Source organism: Saccopteryx leptura, chromosome 5 (genome assembly GCF_036850995.1).
Source record: "Saccopteryx leptura isolate mSacLep1 chromosome 5, mSacLep1_pri_phased_curated, whole genome shotgun sequence".
NCBI classification, from domain to species: Eukaryota; Metazoa; Chordata; class Mammalia; order Chiroptera; family Emballonuridae; genus Saccopteryx; species Saccopteryx leptura.
The window spans coordinates 152,619,465-152,646,076 of record NC_089507.1 but is presented as its reverse complement, the minus strand read 5'-3'; the positions used below and the strand labels follow the sequence as shown (position 1 = coordinate 152,646,076).

The following is a 26,612-nucleotide window of genomic DNA, read 5'->3' as shown; positions in this document are numbered from 1 at the left end:
CTTGACTTTACAAAATATGTTATCACACGTATAATCTGACAGTGCGGTACAGGGCACAGTTATTTATTACTGAATAGAGAAAGAAAACTTAAATATGTTATAAAAATATTCATCAGTTTTCGCATGCCCCCTTTCTTCCCAGTGTGCTTCCCATAGTCATTTTTGCTGATATCTGTCAGGCGGTCTTCCTCTTCTGGTGGAAGAGACTCATGATAGCTTTAGAATTCGGTTCTGGCAGTTTCCAGAATGTTGAGGTGATGTCTGTGTCCGTCACACGGCTTCCGCTCTGTTTAGGGACAATAGACCTGATTGGAGGACAAAGCTCAGGACTCCCTTTCCACGGGAATTCCTGGGCTGTGAATGGAGCTCCGCTTAGCCTGCTGTCCTGGAGGGTTCGTCAAGTTCATCTGTTTTCTGTTCAGTCTTAGGAGTTTTTTTAGCAGAAGGCACATTTGCCCTTTGCCTTTCTTGCCTGTCTTAAATATTTTAACTGTGTTGTCCAGTTTTTATTATATATAATTTATCTTTTAAATTGCTATTAGAATTAAAAAAAATTATTGTTATTCTTTTATGGTTTTGGTTTTTTGCATCATCCTTTGGAAGGCCTTCAATTTCCAAGACCATTAAGATAGTTTTTAATGTTGTTTCTTAGTACTTTGATGGTTTTATTTTTACATTGAAATTTTAGGCCCATTTGGAATTTCTTTTTTGGGGGCTATTTTTCCAAAGTTAGAAGCGGGGAGGCAGACAGACTCCTGCATGTGCCCGACCTGAATCCACCAGGCATGCCCACCAGGGGGCGATGCTCTGCCCCTCTGGGGTGCCTCCCCATCTCCGATGGAGCCATTCTAGTGCCTGAGGCCTGAGGTGGAGGCCATGGAGCCATCCTCAGCGCCCGGGCCAGCTTTGCTCCAGTGGAGCCTTGGCTGCAGGAGAGGAAGAAAGAGATAGAAAAAAAGGAGAGGGGGAAGGGTAAAGAAGCAGATGGGCACTTCTCCTTGTGTGCCCTGACCGGGAATTGAACCCAGGACTTCCACATGCTGGGCCGACGCTCTACCGCTGAACCAGCTGGCCAGGGCCTGGAATATCTTTTGATGTAATGATTGTGGAAGCTATTTATCTCCCCTAACCCCAACGGCCAAATCACTAGTTGTTTCAACTTGAGCAAAACTTACAGGTAACTTAGGTAACTTTCTTTTTCAGTGATGTCATACCGCAGAGAGAATCATATTTTTCCACGTCATGTTTTTGAACTTGAAAAATTTGTTTAGTTAGAAAATGTTTTCCTACTATCTCAAGGGATTCCATTTCAGAATGTGAAAATATCAACTAGACTATGAAATTGGGAGCTGTGGACCTACATCGTTAAGCATGTGTTCTCAGAGATCATTTTAAAAACTATCCCTCCTGTATTTCCCTTTATTACATCCCCTTTTCTGCCACAAGGAGACACTTGAATTTTAAAATGATGCGATATGTATATAAGGTGGCACTGAACTGACTGAGTGCTCTGAGCCTGGATATATTTAAATGTTAACATTGTGTTAAATATAGAAAATAGCCCATGCATTCTTATTGATTAAATTATTATTTACCATGTCTCTCTCCTCATTCTTGTTTCCATGACTTTATCCCTCAGCTATTTTAAAGTATTTAACATTGTCCTCTTTTTCCTTAAATCACAAATAAGTCCTTACTACTTTTACATACTTTTCTGTATTTTATGTTTTTCATTTACAATCTACAGTGAAGATTTTTCCATATGAATATATATGTTTGTTTTGTTCTTTTTTTATGGTTGTCCAATATTCCATTGCTTGACTTTATTTATAGAATTCATTTAATTAGTTCCTGATTTAAGTATAGACTTTTTTTATTTTAAAAGCAGTGAGGTAGTGAACATTCATAATTATGTCTGGGCATGCGTGAGCGTAGCTGTACAAATTTCTCAAAGTGGAATTCCTGGTTTCAAAGAAAAGTGCAGTTAGAATTGTAGAATTGTACCTACTACAGAGATTATATAGCTTTATATGGGAATCAACAGTGTATGTTCATCCTCAGCTAATTTAAACCCTACAGGTTTGCAAGAGCAAGAGAGGTCTACATCTATCACTCGATCATACAGGTACATCCTGGGGCTGAGAGATTGTCCCCTGATGGCTCATGACTTTGGCGTTCAGTAGCTCTTCATGGCCTGGTCTCTAACTGCCTTTCTAGTCATGTTCCAATGTTGTTCTCCATGCAGCTTTCAGAAAAGAACTTTACTCATTCATTCAAATACTAAGTACACTGTCTGAATTTTTAAGACAATGTTTAAAATGTGTAAAAGCTATATCGCAGATTCTTAGATTACAAACCATTTTCTCCCGTATTGATTGCAGTTCCACATTACCAACTGCTTCTTCCTTTTTGATCAAAAAAAATGTCTTAGGCAGTTGGTTAGATTATTCTTTTCAGGTCTGGGGGAGACAAAATTGTCGCTGAATCTAGGCGTACGTTTCTGTTTGTGCTGGAAGAATGGTGGAAATGATCTGCGTCCCCTGGACTTTTATCCTTTCTGTCACTTGCTTTCTGCCGTGACGCCGTGGCTATCATGTAACTGCGCAAATCATTTCACCTCTTAAGTCTCCGTTTTGGCTTCCTCGACAAGCAGATGATATTTTCCTATCTCCTAGTCTTGTCCTGAGGATTAAGAAAGATAACAGAAAGCATCTACAGAAGACTTGGGAAGTAGTCGGTTTTTGATGAATATGTGTTAGATCTCATGTTGTTCAATATAGAAAGGCAACTTAGCCAAACATATGTTACTGCTTTTCAAACATGTCTCGTATTTCTTTTAGATGCTGCTTACAGCTAATAACAGATGGACCCCCTGCCATTCAAGAGGAGCTCGACCTTATCCAGGCCCTCGGAAGCCTTGAAGAATTTGGGGTCAAGATCCTGCCTTTGCAAGGTCAGCTACCTGCTTAGTGTTCCACTGGTCACTCACTCTGCGTTCGTTTCCTACTGTTCCTTTTTGGTTTTTAAACTACAGAGTACCTCGTTATCTAACCCAGTGGCCGTAGATCCTGCCCATTTTTCAAATGAAATTTAAATGGAAACCCAAAAGAAAAAAAGCCAACATTTTATCACAGTGTTGTTTTTCTTTAAGGTCACAGTTATGACACTGAAAGAAATAATGTTAGTATCAGCAGTGAGGCTATTGGATAAAAACAAATAGAAATTGGGGATTTGGAATGAGAATTTCAGATTTACGTCAGTTTTGGTACACAGTTTAATTCTGTATTTTGTTTTAGTTGCCTAGATTTAGAAGTAACAATAAACATTACTTTCTTTTTTTATGGTTACTGCAGAATATTCTTTAAGTAAGTTGATATTGTTAGGGAATGACAGGAAGTTCCTGTTTATAGTTAAATTATTAGCGATATCTTAACATCGCTCAACATCTTTTACGTAAATGTACATGTCTGGGAAATACCAGCCTAGACAAGTTACGTGTCATTGTCTGCTTTGTGCTGTGAATGTAGCGTGTGTGTCCCAGTGTCCTGACCCTCCCCTGGAAGGTGGGAGGTAGAGTTTCTGATGCTTCACTCGCTGGACCTCAGTCCCTAGAGGAAGCTGCTCTCTTGGTTGCTAGCTGTATGCTTGGCTGGCTTCGGGGATCTCTTATTCTGATTCTTAACTGTGGAAATGTTTGGAATTGATGAAGGGGAGGTCTAGTTGAATTCCTTCATCTCTCTGGGTTTTGGTAAATTTTCAACAAAATTTTTCTTTTCTTTTCCTTTCCTTTTCTTTCTTTTCTTTTTTCTTTTCTTTTCTTTCCCTCCCTCCCTAGTTTTTCATTACCAGTACTGTTGGACAGTGATGCCCTGCTTTAGGTTTTTGGTGTCTCTGTTCGTCTGTAGTGTGTTGAGTCATGGATCATAGCAGATATCTCAGGGAAGGAATGCCAGTAGAGATCTTCTTGTGTTTTCACGTGGGTTTCCATTCTGGATTTCCAAAAAATAAAGTTCTTCTGCTTATCAGACAAATTCATTAGACTTGAAAAGGTGCTATTACCATTACTATTACCATACCATTGTTTGAAAATAATTTGCACATGATTGTAAATATCCTGATGCATCTTAAACAAGTATATTTAAGGTGATTGTTGAATCGCTAGAAAATTTTTTTTAGTTATACCGTATATGTGATTTTTGGGCTCAGAGCTTCTTAAAATTAATCAGAGTTATTAAAAAGCATTTTTAGTTTATTCTCAAATGTCCTTAATCATTAACTACCTTCCTAGTAACACTTCTATTTTTAATTAAAGTTTTCAGACACAGGGCAGGCCAGAGGACTATGAACTTTTGCCCTTCTTATATCTCTTGTTAGGCGACATCATTACAGCTTTGACTCAGCGTGTGTGTGCTTGTGTCTATACTTTAGCCAGCTATACATAATGCAATCAGATTGAATATACTGCAAAATTTTTTTTGCAGTTCCCCAAATGCTACTGAATGTTGAAATATTAAATTAGCTCTGATTTTCTGTGATGCTCTATTAGCAATATTTTTGGCAAAATTTGCACAGCAGCTGATGTTTTTGAATGTCTTCAACCAAACCTACAATCTTGCCATAGCTTCTGAGAAATTTCCTGATGTAGGTGTGTCTTAAGAAAGATGTTTGCTTTCATGTGTTGATAGCTTTCCAGCTTAACATACTCGTTTGGAGTTTCTATCAGAATAACTATCAGAAAATCTTCTGGACTTGGAGACAGAGTATTTCCTTTGTATACTGTTTGCTCTGTTTATACTGCAGATATACTTTAAGTTTAAGCTGTTTTTGTATTCATCAGGGATACTGGACAAACAAGGGATCTCAAGATTTGTGGCCCAGGTATTTAAATGTAGTCAGTGCACAGTAGTTTATTTTTGTCATTTCGCTTTGTTTTGAAGCCTTCTTTGCTGTTTTCATCAGGTGCCAGTGAATGGTACCAACTAAATTATAATTGATGAGGTAATTGAGGAGCCCTGAAGAGCCACTGCGCCGCCTCACCCGCAGGTGTTGTAAAGTACCAAAAGCCACAGAATCAATATTAATATTTTAAGAGGCTTAAAGAACATTTTATTAATTTGGGTTAAGGTGTGCAGAGAAATTTTGTGAATAATCTCTGTACTGTGTGATTGGCATAAAACCAGGATGACCCTTGGCATTGTATTGTAAATGCAAAGGGAAAGAAAACATGGATTCCCTGACATTCCACCACACCTGTGGGGAAAGGGGTGAATGGCTAGCCAGGTGCAGGAAGAGAAAAGCCAAAATAAACGTTTCCTTATAGTAATGAGCCATTTGCGGGCATTTGTCCCCACAGAAACTACCTCTCCCATATGAATGCATATAGTTAGTGTGTGACTCTGGACAAAGAGATGGCGGATAAACCTTAGAAAATATAGGAATGTCTCTTAATAGGTAAAGAGACATCTTTCTATCATTATGTTGACTTATAAATTTTGTTTTCTCCAAAATTATGTATGGCTTGCAAATTGAACATGGTCCTATCATGTTAAAGGGCATGTGACTATAACCAATAGTGGTAAAGGGCACCTAATTGCAATTTTTGCTTCTATACTTCCCGCTTGCAAAACTATGAAAACTAAGTAGAACAAATCCCTCAGATTTCTGTTGGAGTTGCCGCCGCTTGGCCACGCTAGACAATAAAGCTTTGGTGTGTAATCGACGGACTTTGTTCGTGTCTTCAATGTTTTGAATCCCTCCAGATTAGGCTTAACAGTAATAGGAAACAGGAATGGAAATACCATGGAAAAAAGGATTCCTTATGTATGAGTCTCCTATGAATTATTTGTGTGTGTATGCGTGTGTGCTTTTACCTGTAACTTGGGTGTTTATGTTTGTGTGAGTTATGTTTACTATTGAGATGAGCCAGTCTAGGATATTTTAGTTGTCCCCCAGGTTCCTGGTGTGATAGTATATGTCCGTTTTCTGGACTTATGGCATGTGATTAATTTAAACCCAGCCTGTAACCACTTTGGCCTCTCAGTGCTGGGTAAATGGACAGGTATCTTAGCCGATCTTTGTGGTTGAGCTCTGCAGGTATCAGCTGTCAGTTTCATTTTAGTTGAGGGTTCCTTCTACAGGATGGTGGAATTAGAGAGGTCTTACCTGTCTTCTCATTCTCCCTCTCTCTTTTCCTCCCCACCTTCTCTCCCTTCTCCCTTCTCTCCCCTTCCCTCCCATTCAGTGAAAGTTAATATAGGTGCTTTATTCCAGGAACCAAAATACTGAAGGGGATGAGGCTCCCTTCCTGCCTTGGAGGGATGACATGCTACTAATGAGACAGAGTCACGCTAGAGTGTCATTATGAGTTTAAATGCCGATTCGGCCACTTTGGGGTCTGTGACCTGTGCCAACAAGATGCCTTTGAACTCACCTTCCTCGGGTGCAGTTAATAAAAAATATTCCCTAGACAGTCCTGAGAGTTATATCTTGAACCACTGAAAATCCTAGAGGATCCCATACTTAATAAATGTTTCTGTGAATGTCAGTAGTAATAATAATAACTAACATTTATTTAGTGACTTTATGTTATATGTATACTTGACTTGTATTTTATTAATTCTCATACATACCTTCCTCACCTATACAATTCAGATTTCTGCTTCAGCAGCGTCACCTTTGATGCTGTTTGTGAGTAAGTGGGACGGATATTTTACACCCACAGTTTGCTGGGCACGCACTGTCCCTGCCTCATAAGGTTGTGATGACAGTGTTTGGCCTGTGATAGCTGGTAGGAAAATACTTTGTATTTCTGGGATATGTTTGTGTCATATAGTAGGTTTTTTTTGTTTATTTTTTTTTAACATTTGAGATACATTTGTGAGAGCCTCAGGGACATGAGGGATCTTCAACTATTAAAAGATACAGTCATGCATATCTGTTCATGTTTGTTCAATCTGTTTTGAAAAGGAATTTTAGGTGCGGAAGAACTTTTCCCTTCATGGAATCATAATAACATCTAAATCTTGAATTCATTTAACTAAAGAGTCATATATTGAAATGTAATTTAGCATGTCCTATGATAAGCAGTAAAAGAACTGGTACAGTGATTGTCCAGAGGCTCAAAAATAAAGTAAAACATGTTTGAGCATGGCATTTGTACCGTTAGAGTCCCACTCCGACGTCGTTCACATCCACGGCGCGCTGTGCGTAGGAGGCCTTGCCCAGGGCAACCAGCAGACAACAGAGCACATTCTAGTTCCCTGAAAAGTTAGTTTAGAGAAAATGATGTTTCACTGCTGTGTGTGGGCTCAGTTTCCCCCCTGATTTAACTAGGAACAGAGTGGTGATTGTCAGGAAACCAGCTTCCTAGAGTTTCTCTAAGAAGAAGACAAGAATGCATCAAAGGGCATACAGTGTGAACCCCAGGTTGTTACAGATGTAGGATGATATGTTGAAAGCACCTTTCTCATAATTACTGAATCTGAAATACTGAAGTAGTGATACATGTTTTCTTAAAATGCATGGTAGTAGAAAAATTCTTGAAACAGTAGCAGATGTTGAAGAAAAACCCAAATTATTTTGATTGAGAGAAGTTAGAAGTATATTGTGTCCATTTTCACTCACCTGTGTCGTAGTGAAGGACTCAGAAATCTCAGTAGCATTTGATCACCATTGATTTCTTGCCATAGTCATGCCTACAGCACCCAGCATGGCATTCCTGCTCCCAGGAGAGGGGAGGGTCAGAGGTGGAACCCCACGGTGACTCCTAGGCATGAGTTCAGAAGTTGCCTAGGTCACACCATCTATATTTCATTGCCCTACAGGCTGCATGGCCAAGGCTAATGTTTTAGTGAGTCAGGTATGTGGGATAGGAATAATTGCAGTGAATACTGGGAGTGATGGCCCAGTCTACAGAAGCTATACTCTGATGTAGATATCGGCTGTTGTGCTTGCCAAGTAAGTAACAGAAGTCTGTACCGTCTTACCATTTATCATCGGGGCCCCAGAGGGTTACTGTACTAGCAGTGGCATAGATTGCTATCTTGAAATAGCCCAGTGTACACCAAAGTATTTTGGAGGAAGAGTGGGCATAATAGTTGCAACTATTCCCAAACAGTTCAGAAAAAATAAATGCGTGCATATATAATATATATATATATATTTTGTGTGTGTGTGTGTGTGTGTGTGTGTGTGTGTGTGTGTATATGTATGTAGGGTGAGGCGTGAATGTGTGCATGGAGCAAATTGTTAACAGTTGGTTAATCTTGGGAGAAAAAGTATAGAGGAGTTCTTTGTAACATTCTTGCAACCTTTCTGTAAGTTTGAAATCAAATCATAATAAAGAATTACCAATCAAAAGAGCCCTTTACAATGTAAAACCACCATGTCTCCCCTTCATGCCCCCAACCCCCGAGCTGCTCCTGCCTACCTAGAAGAACTCTTGGGAAAACACAGAATTTAAAAATGGATAAGGAATGAAAGTGTGAAAAGCATTTAAGGAGCCGTGTGGAAGTGTGGTCCCATCACCTTTTCAGTGACTTGGACCCATGTACTTAACCTTTCTGTGTCTGTTTCTTCCCTTGAGGATAACAGTATCTTGTAAGGTTCTGCCCTGTCCTGTTAACGTGATAAAGCACCTCCCCAGTGCCTGGGACAGAATTCCTGTGCATTCAGTGTAGTGTGAGTGTTTATCGGGGCCCATGCTCCCTAAAACTGACACCTAAGTAAATGCCCCTCTTCCTAGCACGTACATGATACTCTTTAACCAACAGGCTTTTCCTCCTGTAAGTGTCCTTACTTGCCTCGCAGTATGAATTGGTTTGAGCAGACATGTTTTGTTTTCCGAACAGCTAGCTCAAGTGAGAGGGTTGGGTCTGTTTTTGGAGCAAGGCTAATAAACTGATCAGGGAGCGTGTTGAGGATATCTGTCCCCCACACTGGGGTGATGTTGATGGAGATAAAGAATGGATATTTGGAATGTGGCTTGGATTGGTGGGGTGAGGTGTGTGTCGGGGGAGGGGCAGGCATAACAGAAAGTGTGTGAAGTTTTCAAAGGTAAGAACTGCCTTCTTCAAAATTTCCCCCAAGGTCTGACATGGCACCTCCTAATGTGACTCTTTTTCCTAGCTCCAGAAGGACAATTCATTCACTGTTTCAAAAGTTTGGTGACAGAAAAGATTCATGTTTTGCATTGTTCATTCAGAAGCAACAGCAATTCTAACTCACTGAAAAATTGTGTCTTTTCCTTTTTCTTGATCTGGTGGCTGGCACAATTTTCATTGTATTTGGTTACCTCACGTTAGGAAGGTCTTGACACCCTTTTGTGACGCCCTAGCTGCAAGTGTTAACTTAGCCTGTCTTTCTCTGCAGTGCGACTGTGCTCCGACCGGCTCAGCCTCATCAAGGAGTGCATCTTCCAGTCCCCCACATGCTACAAACAGTCTGCTAAACTCCTGGGCCTCGCCGAGCTGCTGCGGGTGGCTGGTAGGTTGTCAATGCTAAACTGCAGCGGGGCGCGTTAGTCTCATCATTGTCCCATGCAAACATCTGAATGTGTGTGTGTATATATATATGTACGTGTGTGTGTGTATATATATACACACACACACGTACATATATATATACATACATACACACACACACAGGTATCAGGGTAGCTTTTTTCTGCAAAGATTTGTCTTTTTGAGAAAGATCGGTGTATTACAAAAATGTCACAAGGACCTCTCCGTAGGACTTCTTGAGTGTCCTTTTAACATGACAACTAGTTTCTCCCAGAGCAATTGGTCCACCAGAGAGCAAGGTGGGCCCCGGAACGCTTTTTATGACTGAGTCTTGGAAGCCGCTCACCATCATTTCCACCTTTTCTGTTTCTTAGAAATAAATCACCAGCCAGTGTCCCCTCTCCTAAAGCTCCATCTTTAGAGGAGCGTGCCAAAGGATTTGTGGACATACTGTAGTTTAAATTGTATTTCACATACTCAAAGCCTTGTCATGTCATTATTAGGCCTCTCTTCTTCAGACTAGACATCTGGTTGTCTTAAGAGCTTCCTTGGTTCAGCCCACTCCTGGCTGTTCTTCCTAAGAGTCTTGTTTTGTTCTGTTTGTAACATTTTTCTAGATACCATTCTTCTCAGGGTTATTTCTGGTTATGCTTTTCCTTTCAGCCACCGCTCAGATTAGAACTTTCTACAATTAAAAGCAGTTAACTATGTACACTGTGGACTTCAAGATGACTGTTTGACCCATCTTTACATAAAAGTTTGCATTAAAGCATCAATAATTCTCATTTTGCGCTTTTATTATCCAAGTTACTTCTTACCATGTCCCTCACAGCAGACACAAATCTCATTTGAACACGAGGAACCAGGAAGAAAGAAGTTAAATAATTTGTTTCTTACTTTGAATTCTTTACTCTTACTGTCCTTTTCCACCTTTTTAGACATTGGGTGATGGTGACTTCTTTCTACAGTACCTTCACAGAAACGCCTGGATCAGGAGTGTGGCCTCGCCAAGCCGACCCATGGGAGAAATCACACCTGGCCCTTTTGTGTTTGATTTAGATGTTTTGAATAAAGGCATACATTTAAGAGTATTAGCTAGGAGTTAGGTTTTCTGTGAAGTGTGATACATGCATTTATTATTGATAAACTTAAGTGTATTATTTTATTTCCCATATTACATGTCACTGTGGGGGTGGAAAAATCTTCCCTTCTTTTCTTCCAGGTTCTTTAGCTGATCTAATAATTAATTTACAAAAAAGATGAACTGGAGAAAGACATAATTTCATACCAATGATGGTCAGGCAGTTGAGGCTCTGTTCCTTCCTGAGCTCAGGGTAAGGGTGGGGTGTGGGGGCAAAGGGGAAGGAGATAGTATCCAGGAAGGGCCCTTGCTGGTAAACCACTGGTGACCCTGCCACATAGCAAGTCTTTCTGATGGAAAAGTCCTACTTGATAATTGCTCTCTCTGGTACAGGCTCCTGTTTAGTTAAGGGGAGATAAAAACCTCTCCCTGGGTCTGCCTGGTCTCACCGGTGGGCCTTCAGCTCAAAACAGTCCACATGCCCAAGTGTCACATGTTGGGGTGGCATATTCTACTCCCCCCAATCAGTGTTACTAAAACATGAGTGTGTTGTTCAAATAATAATATGAGCCCTGGCCGGTTGGCTCAGTGGTAGAGCATCGGCCTGGCGTGCAGGAGTCCCGGGTTCGATTCCCGGCCAGGGCACACAGGAGAAGCGCCCATCTGCTTCTCCACCCCTCTCCCTCTCCTTCCTCTCTGTCTCTCTCTTCCCCTCCCGCAGCCAAGGCTCCATTGGAGCAAAGTTGGCCCAGGCGCTGAGGATGGCTCCATGGCCTCTGCCTCAGGTGCTAGAATGGCTCTGGTTGCAACAGAGCAATGCCCCAGATGGGCAGAGCATCGCCCCCTGGTGGGCATGCCGGGTGGATCCCGGTTGGGTGCATGCGGGATTCTGACTGCCTCCCCGTTTCCAACTTCAGGAAAAAAAAAAAGAATCTTAGTGCTGTATCAGCTCTTTTTAAAAACAATATTTTTGACTAGCATGGGCCAGTACTTAGCTTGGATTTTTTTTTTTTTCTTTTCATTTTTCTGAAGCTGGAAACAGGGAGAGACAGTCAGACAGACTCCCGCATGCGCCCGACCGGGATCCACCCGGCACACCCATCAGGGGCGACGCTCTGCCCACCAGGGGGCGATGATCTGCCCATCCTGGGTGTCACCATGTTGCGACCAGAGCCACTCTAGCGCCTGAGGCAGAGGCCACAGAGCCATCCCCAGCGCCCGGGCCATCTTTGCTCCAATGGAGCCTTGGCTGCGGGAGGGGAAGAGAGAGACAGAGAGGAAAGCGCAGCGGAGGGGTGGAGAAGCAAATGCGCGCTTCTCCTGTGTGCCCTGGCCGGGAATCGAACCCGGGTCCTCCGCACGCTAGGCCGACGCTCTACCGCTGAGCCAACCGGCCAGGGCCTTAGCTTGGATTTTATTTCAACCTTTGCAGCACAGAAGGAAGATTCATGGGACATATTTTTAGTTTTTTAATTTTATTTTTCCGAACTGAGAAGCGGGGAGGGAGACAGACAGACTCCTGCATGCGCCCGACTGGGATCCACCCAGCATACCCACTAGGGGGCGATGCTCTGCCCATCTGGGGCACTGCTCCATTGTAACTGGAGCCATTCTAGTGCCCGAGGCAGAGGCCATGGAGCCATCCTCAGTGCCGGGACTACTTTCCTCCAATGGAGCCCTGGCTGCAGGAGAGGAAGAGAGAGAGAGAAAGGAGAGAGGGAAGGGTGGAGAAGCAGATGGGCGCTTCTCCTGTGTGGCTTGGCTGAGAATTGAACCTGGGACTTTCACACGTGGGGCTGATGCTCTACCACTGAGCCAACCGGCCAGGGCCAAAACTTTTATTCAACCCTTTCTGTGGTGTTTACTTTTTTTTGAACCATTTTATAGTCTAAAAATGCAAAGGTTGCCTGACCAGGCGGTGGCTCAGTGGATAGAGCATCCGACTGGGATGCGGAAGGACCCAGGTTCGAGACCCCGAGGTCGCCAGCTTCAGCGCAGGCTCATCTGGCTTGAGCAGAAAGCTCACCAGCTTGGACCCAAGATCACTGGCTCGAGCAAGGGGTTACTGGGTTTGCTGAAGGCCTGCGGTCAAGGCACATTATGAGAAAACAATCAATGAACAACTAAGGTGTCGCAAGGAAAAATTGATGATTGATGCTTCTCATCTCTCTTCGTTCCCGTCTGTCTGTCCCTGTCTATCCCTCTCTCTGACTCTCTCTCTGTCCCTGTAAAAAAAAAAAAAAAAATGCAAAGGTCATATGTACATATTTTTGTTTTTTCCTGGAAATATTGAAAATAATTTTCTATTACTTCACTAACATATAAAACATGTTTCTTTTTGGACTAAATATACAAATTGTCTATTATAACTGAGTTATTCTATAATTAAAAAGTACAGCCTGACCTGTGGTGGCGCAGTGGATAAAACGTCGACCTGGAAATGCTGAGGTCGCCGGTTCGAAACCCCGGGCTTGCCTAGTCAAGGCACATATGGGAGTTGATGCTTCCAGCTCCTCCCCCCTTCTCTCTCTCTCCGTCTCTCCTCTCTAAAAATGAATAAATAAAATTAAAAAAAAAGTACATTCTGAATTGCATCTATGCCTGTTAATTGAGGATTTTTTTGAGCTTCTGTTATGTGCATGACTTGGTGCTAGGTACTGAGAATTTAACAAGGAAGCAACCCCTGTTCTCCAAGAGCTTAAATTCTGATAGAAGGTGTAGGTTGTTAAAAAGATAATGGCAATAAATGGGTATTCAGCAAATGAAGAAAGTAAAGGAAGCACACCTAGGACGCGTAGGAGGCACACCTAGGCCTCGTAGGAGGCGCGCCTAGGCCATGGGTTTGATGTTGAGAAGGTGCGGAGATGTCAAAGAGGGAAGTGACATCCAACTAACATCTACGAATGTTCTTAGGAAAGTAATTTAAGATCTTTGTGTTAGCATGAGCTGAATGTGGTATATTTTCTTAGAGTCTAGATGTTCACTATGATAAATAAAAGATGAGAACTGTCAGAGAAACATCAAAATTACATGTATTTTACTTTGTGTTTAAACTTTTCTCTCCTTGTATTTGTCATTTTAAATTATAACTAGAGCATTCAAAGGCAAAAATACAAAAATGATTTTCTTTTTCTTTTTTAAGCAAAAGACTTTAAAGTCTTATTGGGTGGAAAACTTTTTCTGTACCTGCTTAGTTGGAATGGTTTGTCCAGGACTGCTGTTAACCATTGATTGCTTAGGAGACAGACCTTATTCAATGATTAGAAAGTAGATTAGAAGGTGAAAGGTGCTGTGAACTTTCATCCTATCATCTTTTAAAATCAGTCTGATCTTTACTTTTATTTTGAATTAATTTGACAGATGGTATTAGTGAGCTCTTTTATGAATTGATGCTGTCAGAATCATTAAGCCATTGCTCTGTGTTCATAGGAGAAGACCCCACAGAAAGGCGTGGACAGGTCCTCATCCTCCTTGTCCAGCAAGCGCTTCGTTTCCATGACTACAAAGCAGCCAGTGCGCATTGTCAGGAGCTGATGGTCGCAGGTGAAGTAGACAACCTCTTAGCACTTTGCTCATGTCCCCTTTACGTGATGCATAACGGAAAAGATCTGGTCTGATATCACGTGACTTGATCGGTAAGCCACCATTGTGTTCACGAGATGGGGAAACCTTTTGTGAGCACTGAGAAGTGTGCCTGCCATGTGCTGACATGCTCATGTAAGTACTTTAATGGGCTCAGGAGTTGCATTTTATCTGGGGTGTCAGTGGCTTTCCATTGCTTACTAACAGTCTCTTAAGTTTAAGAACAATTTTATGTAAAGTATTTCATGCCTTTTATGTATTTCTTATTTAAAAGAAAATCTAAGTTTTGGAAGTATCTACAGTTTGTGACATATAGTCACTATTTCTGTCATTTAGGTTTTTTTTGTTTGTTTTTAGAAGATGATATAGTGCTTTTTAAATGGATATTGAGAATTTGGGAAATAGTTTATAACCCTAAAGTTTTCTATATCGAAATTCTAATTCAGGTCTCGGGAGGATAAGCAGGTTTTTTTTTGTTTTGTTTTGTTTTTGTATTTTTCTGAAGCTGGAAATGGGGAGAGACAGTCAGACAGACTCCCGCATGCACCCAACCGGGATCCACCTGGCACGCCCACCAGGGGGCGACGCTCTGCCCACCAGGGGGCGATGCTCTGCCCCTCCGGGGCGTCGCTCTGTTGCGACCAGAGCCACTCTAGCGCCTGGGGCAGAGGCCAAGGAGCCATCCCCAGTGCCCGGGCCATCCTCGCTCCAATGGAGCCTCGGCTGCGGGAGGGGAAGAGAGAGAGAGGAAGGAGAGGGGGAGGGGTGGAGAAGCAGATGGGCGCTTCTCCTGTGTGCCCTGGCCGGGAATTGAACCCGGTACTCCTGCACGCCAGGCCGACGCTCTACCACTGAGCCAACCGACCAGGGCCTAAGCAGGTTTTATTGTAGAATAATTTCTCTATTAAAAAAAACATAATGCCTTCCTCAGTGGGGTAGGAAGTGACCCCCTGTCCTTGTGGGCTCTGTACTGATCTACTCTCTGTAGCTGGGCCTGGGTATGTAGGAGCGCAAACATACCTTCTGATCTCTTGTCTGCATTCTCAGTGAGTGGCTAAAAATGCATTGCTTCACTTCATGATGATTCGTGGGGCTGTGCACTATGATTTGTGCAGTTTTTATATGTATAATGTTAAAGAGAATATTCTGACAGTTGTTAAAAATGGTAAGGAAGACTTTATTCAGTTTTTTTGGCAAGAGATATTAATACGATTGCAATAGGGAAGAGAGACCGAGCTGAACTCTGAATACAGGAAGGACGAGGTTTACAGCCAGTGCAGAGTGAGACGGTGAAGGATGGAAAATGACCGGGATAAGATATCAAGGGGGTGTAGCGTTCTTGCTAAACCCGCATTCACAGGATTGTTGCTGAAGACAGGCCAGGGCGATCAGATGTCACCGGAGAGGGATAAGGAATTTGATCGGGTATCAGGGTGATCAGTTACCAAGGACTGGAGATTCCCTGTGAACTGGCTTCCCAGGACTGTAGCTAAAACTGGGCTCTGTGGGCTCAGTGGGGCAGGGCCAGGTGGGGCCGGGGTGGGCCTGGTCTGAGGGGCTCAGAGCAGTCTGACTGCAGTGTAGTCAAGGAGTGAGTCTGTTAGTGCAGCTCTGAAAATGTCTAGAACTCTGGGAAAAAACTCAGTGGTTTATAACCTCAGTGTGAGAAAATTGTTTTCATAGAATAGCTGTGTTCCGTAATATTAACCAAGTGGTTTTACAGCATTAAGTTCAAAATAATTGTGGTTTGCTGGAAAAACATTGTTGTATTACTCTAAAATTGTTTATTTAGAGAGCTTTGTAATCATTTTATTCTGTTAACAGTGGTACCGGTATTAATTTTTACTAATACATAGAGAGAAATTATTTTAGACGGGGACCTTTGTACTTAGGGTAAAAACCCTGCTTTCAAACTGGAACTCCTTTGAGTAAGACTTAAAGTGTATTTTAAGAATTCAGTGTAAAGTTGTGCAGGAAAAGGGCCCTCGCTGGCAGTCGGGCTGACCACATTCTCCGCACGCCCCCTGGGTCTCTGCTAGAGTGAGAGTCTGCACAGCTGACCGAATACTTTCCCTGTTCCTTGCAGCGTGCAGTGTACAAAGTACTCTGAAACGCAAATGCTGCCCAGCCTTCCAACAGCCCAGTGAGGAAGGCGCTATTATCATTGTCTCTCTGTAGCAGTAAAGGAAGTGTGATACTTGGAACTTTCTCCAGCTCACACGTGTGCACAGCACGCTTGGGCCAAAACCATCAAGTTTCTGAGTTCAGACAGCCAGCTCATTACTCACCATCAAAGCTCGGCACATTATTTGTAGTCATTGTCAGGTAATCTCAATTTTAAGAGTTTATCAAAGACACTTGTCTGCAGTAGCACTGAACTTTCTGGAAAATAAACCAATATGGTATGTCTTTCCTACCATAGGCCCTTATCTGGTGACTGCTTTTGCTTTGGTAATGACCTGAGCAAAAAACCACTGAAATTCTCATTGTTCAGTGGGAGGTTTTTCTTCTTTCAAAAGTCAGTTTGTTTTTTCTTGTTAATTTTGCAGGTTGTTCTAAAAGCTGGGATGTCTGTAGCCAGTTAGGACAGTCGGAAGGCTACCCGGACCTGACCACCCGTCAGGAGCTCATGGCCTTCGCGCTGACGCACTGCCCACCCGGGAGCATCGAGCACCTCCTGGCGGCCAGCAGTGCTCTGCAGACGGAGGTGAGGGCTCCCGGCGGAGACGGTCTCCGCGGTGGGCAGGGCGCCTGGCTGGGTGTATGGGTCTTGGGTATCTGGTCATTTAAAAAAGTAATGTAAGAAATATAATTAATGGAAGAAAAAATGGCAGGACTACTGCTTGCTACTGCTGTGAGAAGGAATTTGAGGATAGCAGGACATCATAAAATAGTGTTGCTTTATTATATATAGTAAGGAAGAAAGGATACAAAGCAGAGGTGAGAAAAACAGAAAGTAATATTAGGAAATAGCTTATTGAGTATCATGAGGAAAGTTAGTGTTGTCAAGAATAAAACATAAGAAATGGCCATGAAAATCTATTCCAAACCCTATAAAGCCAGTGGTGGTACCATCCCTTAGAGGTCGTTTGAAAGTGACAGGAGAGTGGGCTTTGAGTGGGGAGGTGCTGAATTTCCTTCAGTACCCAGGACAGATCTGCACAAGGGGCAATAGTGGTTGGGTTGGGAACACTGGTAACTACAGGAGGGGTTTCTGGAATCCACACCTGCGTGTCCTGCTTATTCATTACATGGTATAGCAGGTGTTTGCGGCCGAGTCCACTTCTCAGATGGCCATGTCCTTGTGAAGCTGTTCCTGCCGCCCCCTCCCCCATTCACTAGGACAGTCATTGTTTCCTCAGAGAGCATCCTTTAGATTTCCGGCCTACATTGGGAAGAGAGGCAAATTTAAAAACACAGTTTCTTTATAATGTATCGTGTTCTTTGTTCAGATTCTTTATCAAAGAGTGAATTTCCAGATCCATCCAGAAGGAGGGGAGAGTATTGGTGTGTCACCGTCACTTAGCAAAGGCCTACAAGAAGTAAGTTAGGGTGAGCGGGGGTGGAGGGCGTGGGGTGGGGGGGAGTTTGGAAGGTGGTCATCAGTGGAATGAAATGGGAGTCACCTAACCTGATGTGTGAGACGGTGTGTGTGTGTGAGTGTGTGTGTGAGACGGTGTGTGCGTGTGAGACGGTGTGTGTGTGAGACGGTGTGCACGTGTGAGACGGTGTGCATGTGTGAGATGGTGTGTGTGTGAGACGGTGTGCGTGAGATGGTGTGTGCGTGTGAGACAGTGTGCGTGTGAGATGGCGTGCGCGTGTGAGACGGTGTGTGTGTGTGTGTTTCTTTTTTTTGTAGAGACTGTTTCTCTTTAAAACATATTTTTGTGTGTGAAATACTATAACATTCATATAGAAAAAATACACGGAATGAAAATGTGCAGGTCTATACATGAACATAAAGGACACATCCATGAAACCACCCAGCTAGAGAAACAGCAGTGACCAGCCTTCCTCCACCTTCCCCCAGTCCTCCCAGCCTACTTTCTACCCTGTCTGCCTCCTTCCAGAGAGCGCCGCTGCCCTGACTGGTCCTGATCTCAGATGTGTGGGGTACTTTGTTCTCGTTTTACATAATTTTAATACCTATCAGACCCCTCCCAAAATAATGGTTTAACTGTCCTGTTTTTATACTCTGTAGAAATAGTTAGTCCCAGTGGTGTGTGTGAGGTTCGCCCATGCTCTTATACACAGTGTAGTATTTGTTGTTGCTGATGTACAGAAATTAATTGCACTGTGCATGTGTGACAGTTTATCCATCTAATGGTGACTGGCATTAGTTTTTAGTGCCTTATGTGTCTCTAGTGCATGTGAGCATACCTTTCCACTGGCGCCTGCCTGCTTGGCCCTGCAAGTGTATGTTACCAGCTACAGGTATGTCCAGCCTTAGTCATAACCACACAGTGATTTCCCACAGTTTACTGATTGCACTCTGATAGCAGAGTTTGAGAGGCTACTGACTGCAGTCTACCACCCTACTGTTGTTGGTCTTCTTATTTTTTAACTTACTGGGGTTACATTGATTCATAAAATTATAGGTGTCAGGTGTGCAATTCTATAACATGTCATCACATGATCTGTAAATTGTGTGTTCACCACCCCGAGTCAAGTCTCCTTTTTTCATCATTGATCTCCCCATTGCCCTCGCCTCCCTCCCTCCACCCCTTTCTCTCTGTAATCACCATACTATTGTCTGTCTACGAGTTATTTTTGCTAATCCCTTCACCTTTGCCACCCAGCCCCCCAAGCCCTATCCTCTCGGACACCTGTCAGTCTGTTCTCTGTATCTATGAGTCTGTTTCTATTTTGTTCATTAGTTTAATTTGTTCATTGGATTCCACATGTAAGTGAACTCATGGCACTTGTCTTTCTCTGACTGGCTTATTTCACCTTAGCACAATAGTTCAGGTTCATCCATGCTGTTGCAAAAGGTAAAATTTCCTTCATTTTTTCAGCTGAGTAGTATTCCATTGTGTAAATGTATGACAGCTTGCCTTTGTATGTTTTTAAATTTTAACCTAGTCTGTTAAGTGTTGAGTGATATCTATTTGTGATTTTGATTTGCATTTTTCTGATTACTAATGAGACGGAATCATCTTAGAAGAGATACTGCTTTACTTACCCATTTTTATTGGTGTTTTTTTCCCTTCCCCCCTCCCCTTGTTAAAATTCTTAGGAATAAAATTTGTCTAAACCAGTTAAGGAGGAAGTATACACCCACTGACACCTGTCTTCCACTGGTTAATGTTTGCTCCATGGAATTTCACTTTTCATGACTGTTTCTAGCAACATAAAATTGGCATTTCTTTAGGTCAGAGAAAGTAGCCCAGTTTCTGATATTCTAATTACATAAATTAAGAGATGATAATCCTCTTTACAAATAGGTTTACCACAGGATTCCTTTAATTAATAAGTTTCACTGTCAAAGTATAAAATGTCATTTATTTTTCCAGTAACTGTTTTGGAAGACAATTGGCTGTATTCATTTTGCCAAACTCATTTGCAGTTGTCTACTATATAGATACCTCTAAAAGTCTGATATTAAGCTTCCTTAATGAAATCTGTTGCTAGAGATAGGGCAAAGCTTTTGCTCAGAGTAGAATATGTCTAAGTACTACATTTTTATAAGTCTTTTATATTAAAAATTAATTTAGAAACATACATCGAATATACATGTGTATCCCCAGTTCAGTGCTAATGATCTGGGGGTCTCAAAATTATTTAAAATTTGACTTTTTGCCATTAAAGTGTTTTCTCCAGTATTCCCATAGTGGTGACTTCTGGACAACACTGACCTGTATTTTCCCCAGTGAGGGAAATGTTTTATATCTCCACTGTCCAGGGTGGTGGCTTCATCACATATAGCTGTTGGGTACTTGAAATACGCCTAGTGCCACTGAAGAATCAAATTTTACATTTTATTTAATTGTAACTAAATTAAATATAAATAGCCACTCAAGGCCACTGGCCAGCAGATGGGACATCAGAGGTCTAGGAGATTGGACCCTCAGTACCGCAGACAGTGAACTTGTGTTCTGCACACTCTGGGCAGAAGCCACGGCGTTTCCAGGCGCCTGGGCTGGTGTGGCTACGTTTTGTCCTTTGGCATTTTGCCTTATGGTTTTACTGATTGGTTACTGTTTGCTTTTCCTCGTTGGATGTGAGAGCATATTGTGTTTCTTCCGTGGGATTCAGAGCAGTTCTTGTATTGTCCACTGGTTACTAACCGTTCTATTCTAGGATTGGGCAGATTTTCCCATCTTTCAAGGTCTAGTTGAAGACCTCCTCGTGATGAGATCTTTATTCCAGGTTTTGTATCTTTCGAGCCTCTGACCCTTTCCTACGCGAGCAGCCAGCCCCATTGTGCATTTCATCTGTCTCTTCAGCCCTGTCTCTCTGTGCTGCCGGCGTGTGCGGTGTGCAGTCTCGCGGACCTTACAATCCCTGTTTCCTCCCTGCCTGTGCTGCCCTTGTCTGTGCTCTGACCATCCCATCTAATGTAGCGTCTCCTTCCAAAAGTTTCCCCTGAGTCCTCTAATGGGCCCTCTGCTCTGTGCCCCACACGTGTCACCTCATCCTGACAGCATGGGAGAGCTTGTATGGTATTGTACTGGAAGTATGTCATTTATCTTGGTATTCTCTCCACAGGGTGCTTGTCACCTAGCAAAGGCCTAGGACATTTTTGCTAAAACTCAGCTGGAAGTTTCCACTGCATAAAGTTAGTATGTAGTAAAAATGAATTAGAAAGTAGATTTTAGCCTAGCAATCAAAGGGATCTCCTGTTTAACTCATATGTATGTGATGTGATGCCCCAGAGCCTGTTAGGCTTTGGCGCTGTAAGGGGTGTGCATTTCTCTGTTTAGTGTTGAATTGCAGAGTATGTCTGCCAGTTCAGCTCCATTGCTTGTTCTGAGTCCCCCTCCTTCTTTATATATAAAACCCATCAAAAGCCTTTGTGACCTTTTGAGTTTCCCATTTCTGCTTCTGCGGTGAATTAGCACATGTCGGCCTGATGCCTTGGCGGCTTCTTTGGAGGAGGACACATTGTGTTACCACACTGGGCGTGTGTTGTTGCTCCATTAGGGTCTCCTCAGTAATGAAGCAGACCCGCAGTCCTTTACAAGTTCTGCCTAGCAAGGAAAAAATTCTTTCCAAGTGAGCATCTCCCTCTCTTTTTTAGCGCCTTAGAAGCTTTCCTGTCTTCCTTTGTCCTCCTTCAGCAGTTGTAGTGGATCTAGATCTCATGAAGTGCTAGTCCAAGCCCTCAACAAACACATTATGGCTTTGATTCAGCAAGCACATTTCAGAATATTATAGCTACTATTATTAGATTAAAATATAGTGCTGAGCTGTAAGATGCCGTTGTTGCACATTAACAGATATAATAACCACATTAAATTACATCTCATAAATGAGAGCTGACTGTATGTGTGATCTGCTTAATACCCAAGACTTTCATTACTCAGCTGTGAAAATAATGGTTTTTATTTATATATCCCAACAAAGTAAAGATGTAATTGCTATGCAGTAAGTAGCATTTGCATTAGTGCAAGTGTAGCCTACCCAGACTGTTGTCTCTGTGAACAAGATATTTGTTTATAAATAGAACAAAATGCATTGTGAAAAACTACTAAAATTACATTTTTCCAGTTTCTCATTAATGTTGGTTATTATGTTTTTTCGATGTAACAGTATTCTACCACTTAGACTATATTAACATTTTGTTTACAGCTGGTATTTTATATCACTTAGCCAATGGTGTTTTCCCCAGATAAATCTAATTAGAGTTGGAAATGGATTATATACAAGGTTCCCATTAAAAAATAATTTCCTTGTGGGAAAACTTGTTATGAACATTTTAAGTGGCTACAGATTTATACCACTAGACTAATTAATGTTTAGGACTGGGGCATGGACTAAGCAAAGAGCTATTTTGAATTTATAAAAGAATCGATTAGAAATATTTAAATAAAAGTGAACAAAATGGCAGTTGTATTTTAGTATCACGGACAATCCTTTCTTTTTCCATTCACCAGTTGATGGATATTTGGGTTGTTTGCACTTTGAACTATCATGAGTATTGTTGCTATGAATTTTGCTTTGCAAGTCTTTGTGTGGAAATATGTTTTGAAATCTGGTCTGGAGCGGGAGTGCTGTATTGTTTGGTATGTGTTTGCAGAAACTGCCAGTTGTTTTCCAGAGTGGCTGCAGCATTTTACTTTCCCACTAGGAAGTTTCTCCACATCCTGGATGACACTCGCGGTTGATGGCTTTTTCATTAGTTGTTCTTATGGATGTGTAGTATCTTACTGTCATTTTGGTATACATTTAAAAAATAAATAATGACAATTAGCATCGCTCCGTGTGCATATTGGCGACTCCTATAACCTTTGCCTATTTTGTAGCTGGGTTATTTGTGTGTTTTTAAAACTGAGCTGTAAGAGTTTTTTAATTTGGGATATAAGATTTCTTTTTTAAAAATCAGATGTATGAATTGAAAATATATTTCTCTCAGTGTTTGACTTGACTTTTAATTTTCTTAATGGTGACTTTTGAAATGCATAAGTTTTTAAGTTGTCAAAGTCCAGTTGCCCAGTATTTCATTGGATGGCTTGTGCTCTCAGTGTTGTACGGAAGAAATCGGTACCTAGCTCAAGGTTGTGAAGATATACTCCTTTTTACCGCTTTTAAAAAAGAGTTTTATAGCTTTATCTTTTATATTTATTGATAAATAACAGTAAGAGCTACTTTTTATATGAAATAAGTATAGGCTTGAAGACTATCCATATACAAAAATGTATTTAGAAGTTTACCTCACACCATTCAGAAAAATTAACTCAGTGGGATAGATTGTTCCTTCTTCAGGGATTTTAAATCCCATAAATAGTATGCACAAAACACAAATTAATATTTTGAAGTTTTAAAGGAAATAATTTCATCTGGAGTGGATTTTTGTTAACAATTACTGCTTTACTATTTTTTCGTTCTTTGGAATTTTTGGTTGAAGGCTCATTTTGAGTCATCTCATTGAGTTGCATATTAATCTCCGCAGACCCTCTGAACGGATTCACACCTGTGTGGTTTTCCCTGGTCTAGCTTTTCACATGGGACTCCCCCCGTTGCAGTGTTGAGGGTGCGAGAAATACAGACTGGGAGCCAGGGTGGGCTTCAGCCCAGGCCTTTGGGCCCTGTCTTTGTGCTCTGCCTCTCAAACCCAGCTTCATAATAGAAAGACATGCCACAGGCAGTGAGCCTGACCCCATCTCCAGATTCTCTCTCTCACAGGGGAAGCTTTGGATTTGCTGGGTTTTGTTTTTCTTCTGTAAAGGGGGCACCTGGCAGCCCATGGCAACCTCTGTATCCTGAGCCTTGAAATGTGAATTCTGCTGAATGTGAGTGTGTTCTGACTCTTTTTTTCTGTTACACTCAGTATTTTGGAGCACTCTGAGCATACTAAAACACGAATTCATTGCTCTATCTCGACTGTAATTCATAAATGTTTTAATTACAAAATTGGAACAGGCTTTTATTTTAACAATCCATTAAGGAGAGGCAGAGGTTCAGATAATTAACATTATCTGGCATATTTTGTTTCTTGAAACTAAAAATAAAAAATAGACATGAAACATCTATCATAAAATATTAACATTTGTTAACATCTGATAAGAAGTACATGGGAATTTGTGGTAACTTTAGTCCTTCTGCTTTTTAGAAATACACAAACAATCTAATCAACAATACATGACTGTATGTTATCTTTCTTCTCTCTCGTTCTTTCTCTTCACCCAATCCATGAATCCCACTGCTCAGAGGTGAGCATGTTTATGTTTACATGTAACCTTCCAGACTTTCTCTGAGTGTGGACAGGTTTTCTGTACAGCTCTCTGTCCCTTGGACAATAATTACTTTGTTTTTTAAACTACAATGGATTCATGCATTGCACTGAAGCTCACTTTTTTCGTGTGCTGTCCCAGTCCTGTATCATGGACATTTGTCCTGGTCATCATCTACAGAGTGTTGAGCATGTCCATGTTTTATGTATAGTTTCCTTTGTTTTCGTGTCCCGTTTTTCTCTCCATTAGACTGAGCTTCAATGAGCATGTTATGTGTGCACACAACTGTGTACTTCTGCTAGTGTTGTCCCAGAAAGGGCTCCTGAGACAGGTGCTTTCCTGTTTTCCTGTGGTTCATCCTCCATCACTCTGTGTTATGTGCTGACTTTGCCTTGTTTACTGTTGTGATGTCAGCACCGCACTGGGAACACAGTAGGTCCTCATTAATTATTGCTATACATTTTTTTGAGAGCATTGCCTGGTGGGTATTCCCTGGGAGACTCAGTTTATGCGACCATGACATCAGTGATCTGGATAGTCGCACTCTGCCGGCCAATTCCGAGCACCCACTTGCACGGTCCAGTCCATGGGGCTGTTTTCTCCCTCTGTGAGCCCCAACCCGGGAGAGCATGCTCCGCTCACAGGCATCCCTGCAGGAGAGCGTACTGCTTCCCAGGGAGCTTGATGAGGAGCAGCGTGACTTGGATTCTGATTGGTCGGCAAATCTACACCACAGAGTAACCTTCTTCACAAAGGTGTACGTTGGTGCCTCCTCTTTTAGCTGCACTGGTGGAATTCCAGATTTTCTCTTTTCTTTTATTTGCCCTTTCTTCCTAGGGCCCATCCATTTCTGACGTATCAGTGTTGTTTTCTTTCATTTTTAAAATAACTTAATAAAAAATGCATTTTTACTTTTTACTTAGATTTACTATTTAAATCCACATGCAAAAGATGTTTTCTAAAAATCATGCATCCGAGTTATCTTAGTTTCAGTGGAATCTGTGGGGTTCAGCAGTTTCCAGGTTTCTTTTTTAATTTTTAAAATTTTTTTATTTTTCTTCTTTTCCAGTCAAGAGGAGGGATGTGCTCTGGTGTCTGTACACACAATTATAGCTGCCCAAACCCAGGTGCTCGCCACTTGACTTTCCCTGTGACTGTTGTTTCTCTGACACACTTCCCTGACATGCTTCATATTTATGTTCTGCTGATCATCTCCTAGAGTTGAAGTTCTTTGTGGCAGGCACCATGTTTTGTTCACTGTTGTGTGTTAGCGTCTAGAACAGCGTCTGCCATTGGTGTGTTTGATGTCATAAGCATTCGAGTATTTGTTGAAGAATCAGTAAATAATACAAACAGGGAAGGTGAGATGTAGATATAATGGGTGGGGATAAATTCTGTTATTACACGAGTAGGAGTCTTTGAATGGGGCCCCATTTCATTGGTGAAATAAGGCAGACCACCTCGTTTGCCTTTCTTTCCTAATGTACTTACTATGAGTTCCTTGAGAGCGGGAATGTATCTTAATCGTCATGGTAACCCCGTTGCCTAGCACTAGGTCTTAAACATTGTACACATGCCAGAAATGTATGTCCAGTGAACTTATTTTGTGAATGTTAGCTCTGTTGTACCATAAACTTGCATTTGGAAACATGGCCCAGATAACAGTTCTTAAAGAAGACCAGGTATTTACATCTAAAAGATACAGGGTAGAAATACCAACCCCTAGAACAGGGGTTGGGAACCTTTTTGGCTGAGAGAGCCATGAACGCCACATATTTTAAAATGTAATTCTGTGAGAGCCATACAACGACCGTGTATGTTATGCATTAGCCAATAAAAATTTGGTGTTGTCCCAGAGGACAGCTGTGATTGGCTCCAGCCACCCGCAACCATGAACATGAGCGGTAGGAAATGAATGGATTGTAATACATGAGAATGTTTTATATTTTTAATGTTATTATTTTTCTTATTAAAGATTTGTCTGCAAGCCAGATGCAGACATTAAAAAAGCCACATCTGTCTCGTGAGCCATAGGTTCCCGACCCCTGCCCTAGAAGGACTTGGTGTTCACAAAGCCAATTATTTCTATGCCTTTTGAGAGGAATAGGGGAGCTTTGGGGAAGCAAAAGGAATTGGTGGGCTTTGAATTTTGTCTGGAGCCACACCTCTGGCCTTGTAAAGACTTCACTTGTAAAACAAGGACAGTTGTTTTAATACCTCGAGTTAGGTTGCCACCTAAATGCTGACAAAGGACTGACAATTACATTCACCCATTTTTGGAAGGTTTCTTTCCATCTGGGTACATTTTTTTCTTTCAGGCTCTATGGGGGTGGAGGGGTTGTAAGGTGGCAGCTATGAGTATATTATAGCAATTATGGGGGATCTAGTTTATGGGTAGTACATAGCATAGGGTCATCCTTAAAGGCCATAAGGCTTAGATATATGAAACCTCTGTCCATTTTCCTTGGGAATGGCGAAATAGTTATGGTAGGCAAACGGGTTCCTCAGAAATGAACTCTTATGTTATGAGACACCAGAGAAAGCAATTCTCAGATT

General features: G+C 41.8%; 1 protein-coding gene across 1 annotated transcript in view; it reads left to right on the top strand.

Moving 5' to 3' along the window:
- NBAS (NBAS subunit of NRZ tethering complex) overlaps nt 1-26,612 on the top strand; it is a 358,469-nt gene that overhangs the window by 178,751 nt on the left and 153,106 nt on the right. Inside the window, exons 31-35 of the mRNA XM_066386144.1 lie at nt 2,841-2,953; nt 9,370-9,483; nt 14,011-14,124; nt 16,713-16,870; nt 17,616-17,705. Of these exons, the coding sequence (XP_066242241.1) occupies nt 2,841-2,953; nt 9,370-9,483; nt 14,011-14,124; nt 16,713-16,870; nt 17,616-17,705 (589 nt within the window). The remainder of the gene's footprint in view (nt 1-2,840; nt 2,954-9,369; nt 9,484-14,010; nt 14,125-16,712; nt 16,871-17,615; nt 17,706-26,612) is intronic.